Source organism: Psilocybe cubensis, chromosome 4, assembly GCF_017499595.1.
Source record: "Psilocybe cubensis strain MGC-MH-2018 chromosome 4, whole genome shotgun sequence".
Lineage (NCBI taxonomy): Eukaryota > Fungi > Basidiomycota > Agaricomycetes > Agaricales > Agrocybaceae > Psilocybe > Psilocybe cubensis.
The window spans coordinates 3,386,116-3,405,645 of NC_063002.1; the positions used below are offsets into that span (position 1 = coordinate 3,386,116).

The 19,530-nt window shown below is 44.2% G+C and overlaps 5 protein-coding genes across 5 annotated transcripts; 2 read left to right on the forward strand and 3 right to left on the reverse strand.

The window, feature by feature from the left end:
* Positions 1-346: 346 nt before the first annotated feature.
* Positions 347-3,029, reverse strand: JR316_0005291 (Cytochrome P450 monooxygenase 75; the record flags this gene model as incomplete). The annotated part of the gene is given in 15 exon segments (XM_047891051.1): positions 347-373; positions 403-573; positions 624-739; positions 798-853; positions 910-984; positions 1,035-1,049; positions 1,105-1,129; positions 1,183-1,339; positions 1,396-1,428; positions 1,485-1,571; positions 1,588-1,959; positions 2,023-2,158; positions 2,210-2,222; positions 2,285-2,302; positions 2,723-3,029. The coding sequence occupies 15 exon segments, from the start codon at positions 3,027-3,029 to the stop codon at positions 347-349; spliced, it is 1,608 nt and encodes a 535-aa protein (XP_047750812.1).
* A 1,670-nt stretch (positions 3,030-4,699) lies between these two features.
* JR316_0005292 (Phosphoribosylaminoimidazole carboxylase) lies at positions 4,700-6,684 on the reverse strand (the record flags this gene model as incomplete). The annotated part of the gene is made up of 4 exons (XM_047891052.1): positions 4,700-4,900; positions 4,967-5,709; positions 5,770-6,549; positions 6,657-6,684. 4 exons carry the CDS (start codon positions 6,682-6,684, stop codon positions 4,700-4,702), a joined length of 1,752 nt encoding a protein of 583 aa, XP_047750813.1.
* A 1,809-nt stretch (positions 6,685-8,493) lies between these two features.
* JR316_0005293 (uncharacterized protein) lies at positions 8,494-10,437 on the forward strand (the record flags this gene model as incomplete). Its single annotated transcript, XM_047891053.1, has 7 exons — positions 8,494-8,866; positions 8,916-9,092; positions 9,175-9,546; positions 9,631-9,687; positions 9,749-10,060; positions 10,129-10,222; positions 10,281-10,437. The coding sequence occupies 7 exons, from the start codon at positions 8,494-8,496 to the stop codon at positions 10,435-10,437; spliced, it is 1,542 nt and encodes a 513-aa protein (XP_047750814.1).
* A 4,045-nt stretch (positions 10,438-14,482) lies between these two features.
* JR316_0005294 (uncharacterized protein) lies at positions 14,483-15,900 on the reverse strand (the record flags this gene model as incomplete). The annotated part of the gene is made up of 4 exons (XM_047891054.1): positions 14,483-14,820; positions 14,881-15,466; positions 15,518-15,554; positions 15,617-15,900. The coding sequence occupies 4 exons, from the start codon at positions 15,898-15,900 to the stop codon at positions 14,483-14,485; spliced, it is 1,245 nt and encodes a 414-aa protein (XP_047750815.1).
* Positions 15,901-18,268: 2,368 nt separating this feature from the next.
* On the forward strand, positions 18,269-19,362 carry JR316_0005295 (Fumagillin beta-trans-bergamotene synthase; the record flags this gene model as incomplete). Its single annotated transcript, XM_047891055.1, has 4 exons — positions 18,269-18,394; positions 18,454-18,847; positions 18,908-19,236; positions 19,294-19,362. The coding sequence occupies 4 exons, from the start codon at positions 18,269-18,271 to the stop codon at positions 19,360-19,362; spliced, it is 918 nt and encodes a 305-aa protein (XP_047750816.1).
* Between the last annotated feature and the right edge of the window lie 168 nt (positions 19,363-19,530).

The following is a 19,530-nucleotide window of genomic DNA, read 5'->3' on the forward strand; positions in this document are numbered from 1 at the left end:
GAATAAAAGGTTGGAATTAAGTAGAGCATTAATCTATATTTTATGCATCCTAAAGTTTAGAAAATCTGTGCTCTATCACAGTCAGGTACTACTAAGTTGGTCCCACTCAGGGGCTTCGCGACGACGCCTGAACTTGATAGAAAGATTCGAACGATTTGCATTAAACATTACAGAATACCAGAGCATAATATCACATTTAAATTAAAGATACACTATCTGAAAAGATGTGGAGATCATAGATTTACATCACAAAGATGACACTACTGTTGCCTGTTGACCCTAACAGTAAAATATCTTACTTTCTTCACATTCCTTTGAGTTCTTTCATACGTATCCACAAGCCTCCCTATAGAGATACTTCCGATGAGAGCAGCTATACACAGTAGTTGTAGAATTGAATACCTTGATGTACATGGTTACATGCGCCATGGGAAAGATCTTTTCTGTCCCTTTCAGGTTGTCTCCAAATTTCCACTCAGCGGGAGGAGGAGTGTTGGCAGATTGATCCAAAGAAAATTCCGTAAATTGTTGTAAGAGGCGAACGAGGTAGAACGTTGCTTCATGATAGGCAAACTTACGTTTTTATAAGTAAGGTGAATAGAATAAGGCGAGTCAGAACTCACTTGTTGACCAATACAAATTCTAGGACCGGCATTGAAGGGGCAAAAGATAAATGGATTTGGAGTGAAGTACTTCTTGAGCCTCTCATCTATGAACCTGTCAGGGTCGAATTTTAAGGCTGTGGGTATATCTAAGTAAGTAACGTTTCATATTGTAAACCGCTTGAAGCAACGCACCATCTGGACCCCAGAGATCCTCCCTGCGGTGTATGTTGGTTACCGAATACAGTACACTTTACAAGAGTCAGTAAATTAGAATAATGCAGGAAGTATGTGCAAAAGCATCTACGTCGTATTGGCTGGTACGTAAATCGGCTTTCCTCCAGCTTTTTTAGAGGGCAACACAGTTGCCTTAGTGCTGATTCTACATGAGAACATTAGCTTTCAGACAACATGGACCATTGTCATAGCTACCTTGAGTCAGCAGGTCTTGAGGGGAAGATATAAATTAGCGTCGGACGATATGGTACAGAAAAAGTCATACACAGGGGGGTAGAGCCGGAGAACCTCTGTAGTGGGCGAATGTAAGAATCATACAGTGTCACTAAATGTTACCACAAACCATTTAAGAATGCCCTCATGTACTTCATCTCTCGCATCTGGTCGTATGTCGGAGTCTCATTTGCACCCACCTTTTCCAAGATCTCATTACGAAGACGCGTTTCGATATCTGGATGCTCTGCAAGCATATATACGGCAAAGCTTAGAAGACACATAGTCTTACGTGCAGCATCTGTCAGCGCCGGGGGAGTTGAGGGAATATAATCCTACGTACTGTATCACGTCCAGCAAGAAGAAGATTGATGAGCTTTGAAAATCATATCTGTCAGCAAGAGAGTCAAACTGAAGATCTAAGGAGCTTACTTCATCCTTGATAACTTTGGGATCTAAAATGGAAGATAGCGTATTAGCGCCTGTAGTGGCTAGGCTTGAGTAATATGGCTCCGTTACCTTGAGTATGCTTTACCAGATGCGAAATAAATGTTTCCTCCTCTTCTTCGTCCGGGGATTTATCGTTAAGTAACTGCTGCTCTCTTTTGTCTAGGGCTTTTTTCATTAGAGGGTCTATGAACACGTCCATAGCCTTCCGGAAAGGAAGCACTCTATCACTCATGAGCTCATCCAGTGGCCACGCATCACCCATTCTAATTCGCATGACAGTGTGATGTAATCCTTCCATGAACGAATCGGCAAAAATGCTGGCTGGATGATCATGAAGTGATGAATTCTCTTTCGAGGATTCTTGACCAGGGTATGGCATTCCAGCAGAGAGCGATTCGACACTCCCTCCAAAAAGAAACTCAGCAGCCGAATCAAGAGTAAATCGAGCAATAAGATCCTGTTTGATATAAATGATAGTTAGATATATAGTAGATCGAGCACAGCTAGCTTATCTGATGACCTGAAAGTCAATGGAATATCCTTCAGCCAACCTCTTCTTGGCCATCTGCAGCGATATTGTTGCATTACGGTCATAAATGTGGAAATCGCTTATTCGCTCTCGACTGAAGAAAGGCCTAGACATTGCACGGTGAAATCTAAACAGAAGATGTTGAGCAAGTTTGGCAAGATAACATGAACTCACGCACTTCCACATGTCACCTGTAAGTATGTTGATGTATCAGCAGTTGTGGTTACAGTCGCAATTAAAATCATATACGTACCGTCTGAGTTGAAAACCCCTGTTCCCAACAATGAATCCAGCTGAGAAATCAAAGTCGGTCCTAATAAACGGTCATTTTTTCTCCAGGCTTGTAAGATGGTCTGTAGACACGCCTTTGTCAAAGTTATCGAATTGGGTAGCTAGTACTGCCTATCAGTGAAAATGACGTCAAAAAGGTAAAATAAGAATCGTAAATCACTACTGATCTCGTACCTTGACATGGTCGGGCTCGAGAGTAGCGATCTTCGATCGGTATCCATTTTGGTCAGCATGAAATTATCCACAATAGCAGCCAGCTTCTTACAAATTTGGTACTGAAAAGATTAAACCTGAATGTGTTTCCGTATTTTTTGGACCACTGGAAGTAGATATCGGCTAACATTGAGGAGATAGTCGATTGTTAGTTGAGTCGACCGATAGCATCTTGAAAAATACGCACCAGGATAACCGCCTTGGAAGGATTCTGCAAACTTGGAGACGACTGAGAGTAGCGGTTCTTGTACCTTTGGAACAATGATAGCGCCATGTACAGCAGCCGCTTTGTTATCCGCCCATTCGGAGTAGTAGAGGTTGTAGAAAAAGAGAACCGGTCTTGCTAAAAGAGACAAGAAAACGATAACTGGGGTAGGCAATGCCGTGTCTGTTTGACGCAGTAGAACCTTGAGCGTGGCATAAGTCACAGCCGAAGGAACTGCGAAATAAGGTAAAGTTCTCAAAAGGTACGCTAGGCCTGGGGATAAACCCATGTTGATCGATGGAGGTGGGCCGGGGTAGTATTGGGTTGTAGCTAGCTGATGGAGATTGTTCAAACCGGCCCACGATGCTCACCACTCTTTTTAAAGCCCCAGAGGTCTGCGATCTCACGCCTGTAATACCGTTGTGCATACCCATTGGACAGGAACGTTCTCCCAATAGTCTTCGATAGACCAATGAGAAAGTTTCCAAGAGACGTTTTCCTTCGGCTTGACTATCTAGAGCGGGTAGCACCTTTCGGAAAGTAGGTGTCCTCTGACCTTCTGTGTCTCGTGTGCTGCCTCCACCCCTCCGCTTAAGCTATATGCCAAGTTATGTCTTCTAAAAATATAGAGAGCGACCACCGAAGATGACCAGCTGAGCTCTATTAAAAGGCCGATTTAAGCCAATTGTTTTTTGATCTCGTAGTAACAAATGCCCTGTTCGATCGTTGCCAGCATTGGGTTTACTGGCAGGGTACCGACTCCTGGAGAATGGGAATACAATAACTTTGGTTACACAAATTTACAAAGTAAACCATCTCTGACACTTCGTTGGATGTATCCGGAAGACATTCCATACCCAAGACCAAATGCATCGGTCTCGGGCATAAAGATGATGGCCTTAGGTCACTGCAGTCAGGTCATGTTTATTTTCATCCAATGGACGACATCGAAAGCCCTAATATTGCACCAGAATGTGTCAAAGTACGTGGGATGCAGTGAGACCTAGTCATCTTGAATGACCGACATCATAATTCTCTTAGCCAGCAGGACGATAAAGCAACGGGGCGCTATATGGGTACCATCCCTATATTTAGAAGAGGCGAGTACGAGATTTCAACGTAAATAGATTGCCTTCTACCCGAGCCCTCTGGTAAATTGGGAGTTGGCGGCGGTCTGCTATCATTTTGGTGTGATTTAAATAATTGTGATCCTTTTGATGATCTTCAAGGGCCTACAATCACTTGATCATAAACTTGCAACGGAGGTTCTGTACTATCCTCGACTTCTTCAAATAGGTCACCATGGTACGAGATTGTCCTTAAGAAGGTTACCATAAAGTTTCCAGCTTCAAACCACCGGTTACGGTTGAAGTATGAGGGTTAGTGAACGCCAAGCAGTAGGCCGGACGGACCGCGGATATCAAAATGACTTATAAGGCAGGCATCATGCATGGATGGTCGAGTAAGCGCCTGTGTTGCATATATCCGAATTTGAGTCTCAAACAAGACAATTAAAAAGCGAATCCTTGAACTTATAGAAAAAAAACGAACTCACCCTAGAGACATTGGAAAGGTAGGACATCCAAACGTCTGAAGCTACTCCGGACAGGGTTTCGCCATTTTTTGCGTGTTCCTCCGTTGGAAAAGCTTCGAGTTACATGGGAGTGTGTTCAAGTATATAAGAAAAGATGAGCGGCCTTGTCGATAACCCCATACCCCCCAGAGTTTTTTTAACCACCAAATATCATGGGCCGCTGCCTCCGCAAAGTCTAACGATATAGTGCTTACTTATCGGCCACACTCAACCCCACAAGCAAGACTGAGTCAAATGACTGCATGTAAATTGATCCAGATTCGAGAGTCGTACTGACCCGATTTCTTGCGTCTATAAATCCAATGCGGCCGGAGTGCGGCCGTTTAATTATTTGGTACCACACAACACAGTTAGATTGCAGGCTCTTATGTTCGTTTTACCTGGTATTTTTCCCATCCGACTTCTTTGAGTATTTCAACCTTTCCTAGGACCTCCGCTTCCATTGCTTTCATGTATTGGTCCATTGCTTCAATGAGGCCTGGGATACCGGCGGACAGGATACGCACAGCAAGAAGTCCTGCGTTCATGCCGTTGTTTATGGCCACTGTAGCGACGGGTATACCACGCTAGTTTTTATTCAGGAAGATAGTTAGTAAAGAGAACCCAAAATTATTTTAAACTTATCGACGTACAGGCATTTGCACAATGCTATGCAAGGAGTCGACACCGTCGAGCGTGCTACCTTTGACAGGGACGCCAATAACGGGTAGCGCAGTCATAGCTGCTACCATCCCTGGCAGATGAGCAGCGCCGCCGGCTCCCGCAATGATTGTCCGCAGGCCGCGAGTCGATGCCGAGCGAGCATAATCGACGAGTCGATCAGGCGTCCGATGCGCCGAGACAATTGTGAGCTCGTATGGGATTTTGAATTGGTCGAGAACGCGCGCGGCGGGTAGCATGACTGGTAGATCGGAGTCTGAGCCCATAATGATACCCACTAGTGGGTTAGGGTCCGAAAATCCAGAGCCTGGAGTAGCGACAATCGGCGCGTAACGATCCACTTCCTCTGAAGTACTTTCAGGTAATGATTCGAGAAGGGGCCGCAGACGGCTTCTCAGCTGTGCATCCGAGTCGGCTACAATGGTGATATGGCCCATTTTACGTCCCTTTCGGCATTCTGATTTCCCATAGAGATGCACTGAGACACCAGGGATAGTCAAAGCGACATCTACAGTTTTCTGAATTTCTTGCATTGACGACGAATATCCTATCAGATTCAGCATCGCAGCTGATGGGACTTTAAGTGCTGTGGAGCCAAGGGGCAACGAGAGAATTGCGCGGAGATGGTTTTCATATTGAGATGTTTCACAGGCTTCAATCGTGTAATGGCCGGAGTTATGAGGTCGAGGGGCAATTTCATTGATGAAAATCTTTCCTAAAGAATTGTCACGTCATCAGGGTTAAGAGGACGGCGAGCAAAACAAAACTAACGCACCATCTTCCATCAAGAACATTTCAACACCAAAGACACCAGCGCCGGAGAAAGACTTAACGGCGGTTTCGGCAATGGCTCTTGCTCGTTGTGATAGCGAAGGATCGCGACTGCGAAGCGGTGCGAAAACAAGATGACAGATGTTGTCCTTGTGAACGGTTTCCACGACGGGGTACGACTGAACTTGCCCATCAACCGCTCTTACTACCATGACCGCAATTTCCTGTTTGAAAGGAACCCATCTTTCAGCGTATAAGGGCCGGTTATTGAGGAAAGTGATTGCTTCTTGCGCCTGTCCAAGCTCCCGGAGGACAAAGTTGCCACGTCCGTCGTATGCCAACGTACGGCTTTTCAGCATCAGGGGTAGCCCTAGCTTTCCTGCGACATCGGAGATGGATTCTACGGACGACTCTACAGCCACGAAATCTGATATTGGGAGGCCATGCGAAGATAGATGGACCTTTTGTCGATATTTATCTTGAATGATTTCAACAGTCGAAGGGTGGGGATGGACAACCAGTTCCTTATGCTGAAAGGCGGACTGAACTTCTTGGAGCGTTGCCGTATTTACGTGTTCAATCTCTATTGTAAGAATATCCACTTTGTTGGCTAATTCGCGTATTTTTTCTGGGTTAGCAAAGGATCCGTCGACATGGGACAGATGAAGTGCGGTAGGCGCAACGATACGTTTAGCGGGTCCGTGATGTCCATCGTCCAGAATAACAACATTCACATTCAAAAGTGAAGCAGATGCTGCCAGCATTCGACCAAGCTGGCCTCCCCCTATTGAAAATGTTGGTTCTCACATAACCTCAAACGATGAAATCCTGGATAAATGATCGCTATTCAGTACGAATTGACTAGAAAAACACAAGTGGACTCACGCGCACCAAGTATTCCAACTACCTTGTCAGACATTATCGGTTCGAGATGGTGATTAAAAGAGAGATAGCAAATTTTTGTGGCATTCGTCCATCTAACCCTGATCTAAGGTCACAATTATTTTTAAATTATTAACCCGAAGTGTTGCCGAATCCGAACCTTTACCTTCGTTCAACGTCATTCATACTGTAGCATATATTTAATGTCCATAGAGAAGAAAGATGGAACTGAAAGGAAAAGTATCCGTTGAAAGAATGGCCTGGTATGATTGCAACATTTACTTTGCTTGACGTCATCACTGATGTTGAAAACCACTGCTCAGCCTAAAATTGCCTGGAGGCTAACACCAATGGGAGTCTTCCCAAAGCCCTAGGGCACACCCTTGCTCAAAAGCTTCCTAGAACTCCTTGCTTCCTAGAACTCCTTGAAGGCTCTTAATTGACTCTCCTTGGCACTCTTGCCGCATCTTGTTCTCGTTCATTCACCGTTTCTACTGGCAGTGGAAATATAAGAAGGAAGGGAAGCAATCACTTCATACCGCGAATTCTCAGGTATACGTCCCAGATCAAAATCTCTCCCTTTTCGGAGAACCTGGACATATTTGCAGTAACAACACCTAAAATGGCTCACAAAATCGTCTCGCGTGTGTTAATTTTCCGTTTTTCGAGAACTAGAGCCCGGAGGAGGGAGATAAAGCAAAAGAGAACGAGACACTAGAGCCTCCCGATACGAGGTCTGCTGGTACATAACGGTAATGAATCAACAACCCGATTTTCAGTCAAAAATGATGCTTCGCTTGCGGGACATACATGTTCTAGTTCTTTGTGGATGATTTTACCGCTGAGAGCCGCTGAGGATGTTGCAGAACTCTTCGTGGCCTGCTAATCCGGATAAATCGGAAAATAAAAGGTCAAGGGGTATCCGAACATCTCAACCAATTGCTCATCGGCGATGTCGAAGCCCAACGTTGGCAGTCAGGCCGATTCTCCATGTGCAAGAGTAAATTTTCTATCTCCACACCAAAGAAGCGACCGGTTTTCAAGCCTATGAAGTAAATGCTAATTCAACACAAACCGACGTATACGAGTTCTTACGTGCTCCGATCGTACCTCATGTTGTGTAGACTAAGAAAAAGCCAATTGTTACTGGCTATGAACACACGCCGGTGATATACGAAATTCAAAGGAACCTACTGACCACGCATATGATCTCTGGGCATTAAACGGGTAGACATCTCCTACTATTCCTATACAGCCTGTAATACCTTAAAGGATACCCGCCTTAAACTCAGCAAGATAGATTTTCCTTCTTCCGAATCCGTTGATAATTATCGCGAATGGCCGGAATCCTCGCAGTGAACATCAGTGAACATTTTCCGAGGAAAATTTACTGTTTCAACGTGCGCCACCATTTTTTTTAAAAAAGATACCCATGAGCTAATCGGCATCTTGTTTTAGATTGGATGCCCATTGTATTTCACCCTTGAAGAGGATACACTGTGACGAGGTTTAACGGTGCCGGTTGTGCCCGTGAGTACTCATGTCCGAATGTCAGCTACTTGGCAACGTAAACATGATACATTGCGACAATAAGCTACTCTATTCCGTTGACTTCAAATATCACTATGACTTGGACTCATGAGTGTCTTTTAAGTTGTCACCCAGCCCCTGAACGATGACGATGACGCGCGCTTGGTGTGCTAAAAGTCACGTCAAAATCATAAATCACGTGAACATTAATATAATTTGAATTTCAGACTCCGAAAAATCAATCAGCGTTAGTATGCGATAACGAGTCTTCGTCGTCTCAGAATCCATTCGAACCCTGTTTATTCACTAGTTCATAATGTCGCATCCCATCGCCTTTACACGTCCAGAGTATGATTGTCAAACGATAGATTCGTCTGGCAGTGCGCAAAACTGGACTTTAGTCAAGGAGCGACTACGTATTTTAAATTGCGGAAAGGACGCGCACGGATACAGCGAATTTTCTGGATTTGGATGTCCTCCTTTAACCCTTGGGAAGAGCGGCGACATTTACCTTGATCTTGACCCTGCATCCATCAATTTGTATGGCCGCTATACAGACGAATGGAAACTTTGGCCGGGACCTCATTCCCGTGATGACGTTTTGTTACATCCAATCTACCAAAATCGTTGTCTATGGTGCTCTGAGACGATTGGGTGGCAAGCTCTCAACCGTGTACAACTTCATCAGGGTGAGAATAAAAAGCTGCTCCCAGTCTATTCTTATCATAACTTCCCCAGATAAGTCTCGACAGATTGTCATCGCCAATTCTGCTACGTATGAAGAACATCAGAAATATGTAAAGAAAAGACAAATTCTGGAAACTAATGGTCCAAATCCAAAAAGGTCCAAGACCACAAAGAGCCCAAATCAATCACAGGCCTCCTCGTCTTGCCAACGTATACCAAAAAATTCTAGTATGTTGTAATTTTATCATATTATACAAACTGAGAGCGATGGTCCCGAATCGAGCTGTATCATCTCATAGCCAACATCTAGGGCCGACGACCAACTCTCCATCCCGATTTGTTTCAAGTGGCGGTCAACTCACCACCGCATCTGTCCGAGTACACATGGCATTTGGTTCTCAAGTCATTGCGAACACATCTGCCGGGCTCCGAAGTCCTATAGCGGAGGGAAACGGCATGGGAACCGGAGAAGAACCTAGCAATCTGGTTGCTGACTTTGAAAAACTAAAAGATGTTGCAAACACTGCGGTGTATGGGTTACAGATCGCTCAGCAACAAATTGATCGTTTGAAACAAGAAAATGATTTTTTGAGATCAACGCTGGCGCAACTTTCTCAAAATGATAGAAGTCGTGTTCATCACACGCCCCGGGTGGAATCGGCCCTGACTAGCTTGGATCGCGGTGAGCTTACTAGTGTGGTTAATTTTGCTTGGAGCAAGGGTTTGACGCCATCTCGAAACTTGTTTAATAATCCATTGCCTTCAGGAACTGAACGTTTGACTGGACAAACACCGGATGTGAACACCGAAGTTCCACCAAACGGTATTTAAAAATCAAAAATTTTCATTTGTATTAATTGATTATTGATTAAGATAATGTGCAGGGATACCAGATGATGCAGACTTCCTTAGCGTTAACTCTTCAAGAATATCAGGGAATTGGATTCCAAATGACAGCCTAGTCCAAATGCAAACATCAGGCGCCCATGCTGTTGAATCAGACCTAGACCATCCACCAAGCTCGCTTCGAGTTGCCGATTCCATGCCTATCGATATTGGCTGCACAGCTCAGTCTCAAGCTCTCGTCAACGACAAGGAAGCTGCGGATCTACCAATGCCTCCGAGTTCCGTGCACTCTCTGCATAGTTATCGAGTAGAGTCGGAAACGGAAGACGCACCTGCCGGTGCCGGTATCGGTAAGGTCTAATCTAAGCGCCATCTGGAACACGTGTCAGGAACTTAAAATCGTTATCTAAATTACCAGAAGCACCTTTGCAGCTGAAGCTGAAGCTTGAACAGGCACATATGTCCATTCTCTATGGACAAGTGGATGATTTTATCGCTTGTAGACTTTGCAGGTGAGTCAAAAATAATGACTACGTAAACGGAACACATTTATAACAGTTTGTGTCTTAGAGCGCAAGGTAGCCCGATTTTCGAAATAAAAGCAGCCACACAAGACTCGAGGAAAGCTATGGAACGACATCTCATTGAAGAGCATCCGGTTGAAGTTGAGACGATGTGTTGTCTGAAGTACGATGATCTCCAACAGCTAAAAGACGTGATGCTGTGATTTTCGTTCTGAAATCATACTTGTCCTCCGAATTGATTCTGATTATTTTGATGGGTATAAACGTGGATTTTGACCCTTTGAAATGATTGTGGGGCTGTGTATACGTGAGATCTTATCAGTTAGTTTTTTACTTGCGCAATCTGTAAGTTTTTAATCTTGGTTCCTACAATATACTGTTATCTGTAAGCAGTGGGGTCACTTTGCGAATTGAGAGGATATACAAGTGCACGATCTAAAAATACAGTGTCGGGGTGTAAGTCGATAACTCCTCTATGTCGATGGTAGAATGGCCTCAAGCACAATGATATGATTTCTTCAAATGTATCTGTACTCTGCTCGGGATGGCCAAGAGAAAATCTTGTGGTCGCAAAATTCACGATATCAGAATATTTCTATTTTAATTCTATAACAAATGGATCTGGCCAAGATTCCCATCTATCATATTCGCAAACTCGGCCAGATGACCTTGAAGGTGGACGGCCACGATATGTCACCACATATCGGTCCGATTCGCGCGGGCAACACACCTTGTCGTCGTTTCCTAAATGTTGAAGTCCGAATGAGGAGGGATTGCTTCATTAGGAACAAAAGGCCTCAAAGCAGTATAGCGACTATGATGTTATCGTCGGTGGATTAAATGGCTTTAGATGTCCACCGTTGAGTCGGTTTTGATAAGTTTCCATTGTCGGAACATCTTTTTTTCAATACTCCAAGTAGGTATCTTTGGAGATATACTCTTACAGGGTGCTAACTTTTGCACCCCATGCCGTGCTTCTGTAAATGCTTGAATTCTTAATGACAAAAGTAACGGTAGCTAGTTTACAAACCTGTGTATTGAGTTGATGTTTAACAGGAAACGTACCATACAGTTCAGACGGAATATACAGTGGACGGGGATCAAATGTCGGACATTGTAGAAATCTTTAGGTGTTAAATGACGGCTAATACGAAGATGATAGGTGTCAACATAGAGTTACAGCAAGATATATACATTTTCCTTGTCATAGTTCAATTGTATTTCTTACCTTCAGTTATCAACTACTTGCACAGCCATTTTGTAAATGTTATACCCAAGCACAGATGCCAGACCCTCTTCGCAAGCGATTTTTTGTTCGGGACAGCTCTCTTAATCGGTATGGCCTACGGAGGGCACGAAAAATATTCCCAGCTTTATAAATGCCCGTTTAGTTAGAAATTAATTGCATACAGCCTGTCTGAAAGGCTCAAGCGCCCATTAATATGCTTAGGCCCAGAACTGGGCGCCAAAAGTAGTTTTATTCATTAAAAATGTGGAATATCACAAGTAAGTTTGAAAGCTAATCCATAAAGATGGGAAACTATGAGAGGTTACAGGTTACCTTTAGTCATTTTCTGTCGCTGCGGTTAGCTTCAATCCTACACAATTTTGAAGATGACAACGGGTCATCGACAGATATTGTGACATAGCATCAATTACAGATTTACGATAAAACGGACAACAACTAGGGCGACTACCGGAGATATACCTTGAGAACTATTGGAAGAAAAACAGGACTGCGTAGCAATCTCTCAGACGCACAGTTCTGTCATCATCCAACGCTCGCGAATAACAAGGGCATATTCCCACGTAAGCCGTGCACTTGGACATTGTGGTATGTTTTGTCTCTAAAAGCACCGTAGTAATCGCTACATTCACTGAAAGGTTAGACAACTATCGTATGGGCGAATATGTACCGACCAATTTGACAGCCGATACCAACTTCATGGAGCTTACTGCTTAGAATAGTTTAGTACCTCAGTGGGTTTATCTCTGTTATCAAGACGCTTTCAAGCAAGTTCTCTGTTAGCTGTCCAGTGTATTTACTAATTGGCGGCGGCAGAACATGCCCTGTCAGCAAAAAGATGAGAAGTAGTCTGGGAGCCATTCCATACACCTTGCTCTCCAAACACGAAACAACTGCATACCCATATCATTTGGCATGACTATGACAGAGGAGGCTCTAGACCGAGTCGTGTTCTGGTGTCGAGATTGAAACTAGCGCCACCGCTACAACGACGACTCATTGTAAAGAATGCTCACTTCAGATATGATAAAGACAATTCATAGATCTAATAGTAGGTAGATACTAGATAAAGAACGAACCAGCTTATTTCAACATGGTTTGCTATTCATATCACTCAGGTTGGCTTGAACATGGTAGAAATATTTAATTTATTACTGACACACGGGGCACTGAACTGTGTTTTCTGTAGTCCAGTTTAATTGGTATTTAATTCTGAAAAATTCTGGAGTGCGCTGTTTGCTTAAGCAGATTGAATTGCTAAGCGCTTGCCGGTGGCCGCGGAAGCACAGATGTAACGCTCTGGCGGTCATCGATCGGAGAAGGTAAGAAAACGGCAAGCAACGGCACCGCATGGCACAACAATTGGATCGAGATTGCGGCATCCAGAATTTGAAAAACCCCTGGTACCTCATATGATACCAGCGTGATCGTGCAGACTTGTACATACTGGCATTGGCAAGGACGATAGATTCAGAGAGCCGGGGATGAAACCGAATAATGGTGAGGACTTCCGACACTAACATGAATCGGTTATCCGCCATGACCTACGGGTACATACTGCTATTGAATATTCAGCAAAGAAATGATACATACATATCTCAGTGCGCTTCCCCTTCCTCCCACACTTGGGAACTAGAGATATAGATCAGCTATGGTGGATCACTAGAGTGGTCCACTCACAGCCTAGAAGACCAAACTAGCCTAGTAGCCTACCTACCTAACCTCGCCGGACATATTGTATGATATTGGGCATTAGTCAAGCTTCAACGTTCAAAACCAACTATTACTTCAAATTCTACATTTTATGAGAGGATTCACGAAGCTTCGGTGATACACCAAAAAGTGAGACTATTACCACGAAGCGTACTCCTTTGTCATGATTTAATTTGTAGTAATGACCAGAAATATTATGATGACCCTTGGGCGACCCTGGCTAATAATGATGTTTTGATAGAGTCGGTGATTTACAATATAGAATGCAATGTGATCACCCAGTCCGCTGAATAAAAAGCCTAATTTCTGATGTCAATTGTTATCATGATGCAGCATGATGGCAAAGAAAGGCTATCATTGTTAATCGCTTTAGTGGAGTAGCCAACGAGTGTCAACTTGAAAAAGAGAATCCTTCAGTAAAGTTTACCGTGCCAGTGAGTTGTGTTTTACCTCGAACTTCTATCTTCAACGGCAGTTTCATGATTTGGGATGTGTATGTAATAATGGTTGATAAATTGAGGTTTTCGCGTAAGAGGTAACACTAGCATCGCGATATCCAATGAGCGTCTCAGGAATCAGGATCCTTCGATTTGACACTTGTTTCCCGACATCGAATATGTATTATTATTCAAGCTGTAAAAATCGTCTCGAATAGACAAGAGGCTTTTAAGCGATGTGCATCTAAACACTGCAAGAATGGGGCATGAATTCATTGAATACCGTATTATGGGCAACTATCGAGCTGTCACATGGTCCTTATTCGATTCAGTCACCAATTGGCTTTGAGGCGCTAGCGAAAAAAATGATCAAAACGTGTTTAAACCTATAAAGAAGGTTTATCCCGACTCAAGGGACCAGCCAATGGTTACCCCACACCGCTCAGTTGGCTGTTGACATCGCTATCCGGGAGAATCCGCAGACCTTGTCCAAAACGTAGCACCCATTGACTATACACACAATACGTAAGTTAAGAAGGCTGTTCTCTCGCTTCTTCGTATTTCCAGTGGGTGGTATTACATTCGTTGCTGTGGCTGCAGGGCAAAAATTCAAGCGATTTTTAAATCAAATAAATGGATAGTACAAGTGGAAGGGTCAGACGACGTTGTTCGCGATAAACAATAAAGGCGCGCTACAGTGGGTCTGGGTCCAATTTGAATTATTTGACGGAAAACTTTCAGGGCAGTGCCAAAGGCGCATCTGAGAGGTTATGGCGCGCTAAATAAGCCAGAAGTTATAAGCGAGTACTTTGAACAATTGTTTGAATGTGATAATACCTTACGCCACCATATTCACCAGTCGGAGAAACCCTGAAATTTACCATCCCAGCTCCACCATATCATTTCATCATCTTCCAGATCGAGGCCAGTAGACGACACTGATAATGACTCTCGAAGAAATGCTGAGGGCTGTATACCTTGACGAGTCGTGATCCAGACCCCTTCTACTTTGGTCTTCTTGGTATGTTTAGGACGATTGATGGATTGGTTTTCAGCAGTCTGCAATCCGGAGTTGTTGAGAAAATCGTGTAAAGATGTATCAAGTGAATTGGAGACATTTTGCTGAGGAAGCCAAGCAGGATGACTAAACCGCCTAGGTGCGCGAATAAGAACGTGTGTTTGAGTTGGGGCTAGAAAATATAGTCAATAAAATGATGACTGTCAAGTAAGAAACGATAAAGATACCATACCCAGTTCAGAACTTATCCCACATCCTTCCGCATCCGCTGCTGCAAGGGTACGAGAAAGAAGACGTTCGGCTTTCTGTAAAAATTGTAATTCTTCCGCGCGAGATACATAGAGTGGAGGTGGCGGATCTTCTCCGATAGATTTATCGCCGTTTTCCTCTTCTTCGCTTTCGCTTTCGCTTTCTTCTTCGCTACTGGTTTCTTCACTATCGTCATCCTCACTGTCCTCGGGTATGTCGTCGCTTTCATCATTATCTTCAACACTGTCGCCTTCATCTGATTTATCAGCTTGGACATCTTCTCTTTCATCCTCGGCAATTTCGGCGTGATCCCGGGAGATTGTTCGTTCGTCCCTAACGCCCCAGATACTTTGTTCTAACCCATCAATCCCAAGAAATAATCTAGATTTTGCTGTTGTTACGCTCGGCCCCACGAGAATGGCCAAATGAACTTGTGCCAACTTGGAATTCTGGCCAGCACATCGCGCAAGTGCCGTAGATAATGCAGAGAAGGTGGTATCAAGATGGGATGATATAGTGTCGTATGAGGCCAGTAATTCGGTACGTTGCTTGGCTGCGCGTGTGTTCATCTAGAAACCAAGTCAAGGAAGGTAGTAATATCATATTGGAGATTAACAGACCTTGCCACCCGGAAGCCTTCCTAATTGCATCACAGGACTAAAAAAGAGAAATCGTTTTATCAATGAAGAGAAATTGTGAAAATAAGTCTTGAAGCTTACAACGGGACCTGATTCTTCAGGAAGAGTACGTGTCCTAACAAACTTGTAGCCAATCTCCCAGCAGTGGCATCGTTGATTTTTTCAACTTCCAACTTCACTAGAGGGTAGCTTGAGGACTTTATAGACTCCAACTCTCCCGTATCAATGAGAATACTTTTCTCTGGCACTGGGCACGCTGTTATAGCTGGAACTTCCTGAGCATCGCTCGTCTTGCATTCGTTGACCGTAATTGATGATTCCACAGTGCCCGTAGAAGGGCCGCTCTTTGGTGTAAGATAAGGCATCTCAACGTGAACCTTTCAAGAATTAGACACCTGCGGCGATGGAATATATAGTTGTGGGTTGTGCTGAGAGTGCTTCCAGAAATCAACCACTGTCGGCGTTAGTGTCACGTCGCGTCATCACAACAAATTTATATCACGTGTCCGTGGTTGTGAATCGATTTTGGTTGATGAAACCTTCATGAATAAACATTGTTTTCAAACCACGAAGTCGTAAAGCAAGACATCGACCTAGCAGTCAGTAAATATCCACGTATTCCAATTTTTTTATCGATTTAAACCTCTTAATAGTGTGCATGCATCTCGAAACCCGAGACGACCTCATTGCCCCTATTTTCATGGAATACCAAACGTATCATTGCTATCACAAAATGAATATGCCGTGTGCGCTTCATCTTGACTTGCGATTTGCGTTTCGCTTAGGCCTTCGGTCTTGACGGTTGAATACAGGCCTCAGGTCAGCTCTCCGCGCTCACAAATTTTACAACTATGTTGTTTATTCTATTCCTCGTACTTAAGTCCTCGTCTTTCCCACATGATTGTCCCCATAGAATTGAACATCAAGGCGGACTATATTTTACTAAGTTTCTGATTCTGTCTTCATTAAACCTACTGATGTTGTACGCGGCCCATCTTGAAACAGGACAACGATTTTCAAAAAATACTTGATCAAATTCTAATATATTGGTATGATGCGATTTGATTAAGTTGACAAGGTATGATACTTTCGGATTCGATTATGCTGCATCAGCACGCTAATCCTAAGTGCTCCTAGATATTGCTTCAAGAAAATTAAATCAAGTGACGTAGCAATAGGCGGGGCTCCCCCACCCCAGACCATTTATCGTGCATACCCCGCGGCGGAAGTGTTCCGACATCGGAGGATGACAATTGATATAGTTCACTTTTACGGGTTTGTTTAACATCGTGTGCGATTTTTCTAATTCTTATGGCGTCTACTTTTCTGGGTATAGAACACATCATGCCATAGACACATTATTATGATGTCCCGAATGTGTGTTATCGTCGAGTAACGATAGCATTGCTGTTCCAAACGGCAGGCCTATCTCAAGCCACACTGCCGCATACATCGGATTGTACCTGCTAGCCGCTAGAACGCCACGAGGAGTTATTCAAGCGGCTGTCCCCTCGGTCAATGATGTGCAAGGCTGGTGGTTGGCTGGTAGTACCCATTTCCTCCAAAAGGTAGGAGTCATACTCTGTGAATTTTTACTGCGAGCAGGTAAACCCAGCTATAGCATCTTAGCAAATATCCAAAGCGCATACCTTTCAGTAACGAAGCGTTTAGGCTATCATCGCTGCCGCCTTCTGCCGCATTGAAGTGTGGGTTGCCGTATTAGTATTGTACCTGGAAAGGAGAATCTGCCATTCGATTTGTTGTTTATTGTGGACCAAACGCTGGTAAGTATGAGCAGAATTTTATGATCGGCTTGTGTGTACAACCTCCACCGTTTTATGTCAGGTGTATACCCACATCAGTCTTAGGAAGCGATTCCATTACTTCCCACTACAATTGCAAGGCGTGCGTGACACACCTCCAAGATTCAATTTCACTATTGTCAACATTCATTGGCTCATTATGCTTTTAAAGGACAATGGATCAACGGTGGATATATCTAGCTGGCAATGATTGGACGGAAATAGCTGATGTTGTCAGACCCATGTGCACGGCCAGACATGGTCAATGATCAAACATAGTTCAGAGCTGTCCACAAACATTGACACTGTGGTCCTCCCTGTGAGTTCCGAGTAGAGGCTAGCCCTCGTCATAACGCGATATGTCATAGCGGACAACTGTGGAAACCGCCGTCTGGTATCGCCCCTTTTCCCATATTCAATCATCCTTTTCCGAGAGAAGCATCCAACGAAGTGGTCATATCATCATTCAGACAAAGTTGCCCAGACATCAGCTTCTTTCTAATCTCGTCTTTGATCAAGCCCCATCAAATCAGGTCTGAATGGATCTGCAATGTGCACCTTTTTCGTCGACCACTAAGTTTAGTCACGTTCCGCGACATACCCCCGAGAGGCTACAGCATCATAGGGACGGCTTCTTTCTCTCAAGTTTCCGGTGGCACACATGAGCATCCCCACGCCCTGTATGTTACGTAGGGATACCGAGATCTCAGATTTTGTGGCTAATCTTTTCTGTGTTTTTTTATCGCGAACCTTACCGATCGCTTTTCAAATAGGTCCACATTCGTCTTACGGATGAGTGCCCCCGATTGACCCAACTGGATTGTTCCCATAAATGTCCTAGGGACAAACTCGTGGCTTTTCTCTTAAGAGCTTGACGAGACCAGCCAATGTGGTCGCCAACCTCCAATTTTCTACCCTCCTCCAATCCCCCATGCCTTCTCCTCTCCTCTCTCGCCTAGGCAGCTCGATGCAGGCCACATCGTCAAGGCTAGGATACCATGCCTACACTATCTTCCTTTTCACTAAGTCGGACATCAAGACAACATTGATTCCCGTGGTATGCGCGTCTCTTTTATTTTATTCCTCATTGATTTACCATTGATGGTTCAATTTTAGGGCTGCTTTGCTCTCGGTGCCGCCCCGCTCTCCCCCACTAATTCATTATCCCACGCCGTGCAAGCCATATTTTGGCTATGGCTACACCTCCTTCATTTCAATCTTGCGAATCAAGTACATGATCCAGAGGAGGACATGATCAACAAGCCATGGCGACCCATTCCCACCGGTCGTATCACTCTTGCACAGGCAACCGTTCTCCGATATCTTGCGCCATTCGTATGCATGGCAGTCTCGTTACTCTATAGCCGTGCAGTGTTCTATGCTGCATTAATCTTTGCTATTCTCGTCCCCATTTACCATGAAGCGAAGGGTGACTCCCACTGGCTCTCTCGCAACTTCATGAATGCCTTTGGATATGCATGTTTCTCGACAGGCTCAACTTTGATTGCATGTTAGAGTCTTTCATCAAACTTTGTTTATTTTCGTCATCGCTAACTTTCTCTCCTTTTAGCACCAAACAGAGCGCAGCTCGATGTTCCGGGGGCGCTGTCAATATTTACCATTACAGCTATCCTAGCTACGACTATTCAGGCCCAAGACTTCCAGGATGTCATCGGCGACATTAAAACAGGAAGATTGACATTGCCGATAGCCTTTCCCAATTTTTCTCGATATACTCCTATGGTGTCCCTTCTTCTCTGGGTACCTTATTTGACTTCTGTCTGGGAGATCGGCACTGTTGGAACCATTGCCTTCACGGTTCTGACCATTATCGTTGGTCTGAGGTATCTCCTTCTCAGATCAACGAAGGACGATCAATTATCTTACGTCTGGTACAATGTGAGTAGACAATTTTTATTCCATTCTTGTTCTCGATGTTGAACCTTTTGATTCAAGGTTTGGCTTGCCATTGCATTCTCCATGCCTGGATACTGGCGTTACTACAAGGAATCCGCTGCCCTGTAATCCATGATCATGAGGCATCCAATGTCTACCACCCTTTGTAATTGTCCATAGCGTGTACTGTACCAGTTCCTATCAGTTCCTCCTCGCCTGTTGAAGTTACCCATCCAACATCATCCTAACTACACCGACTATAACCTGCTATAAATCGACACGTCACCAGCAACAACC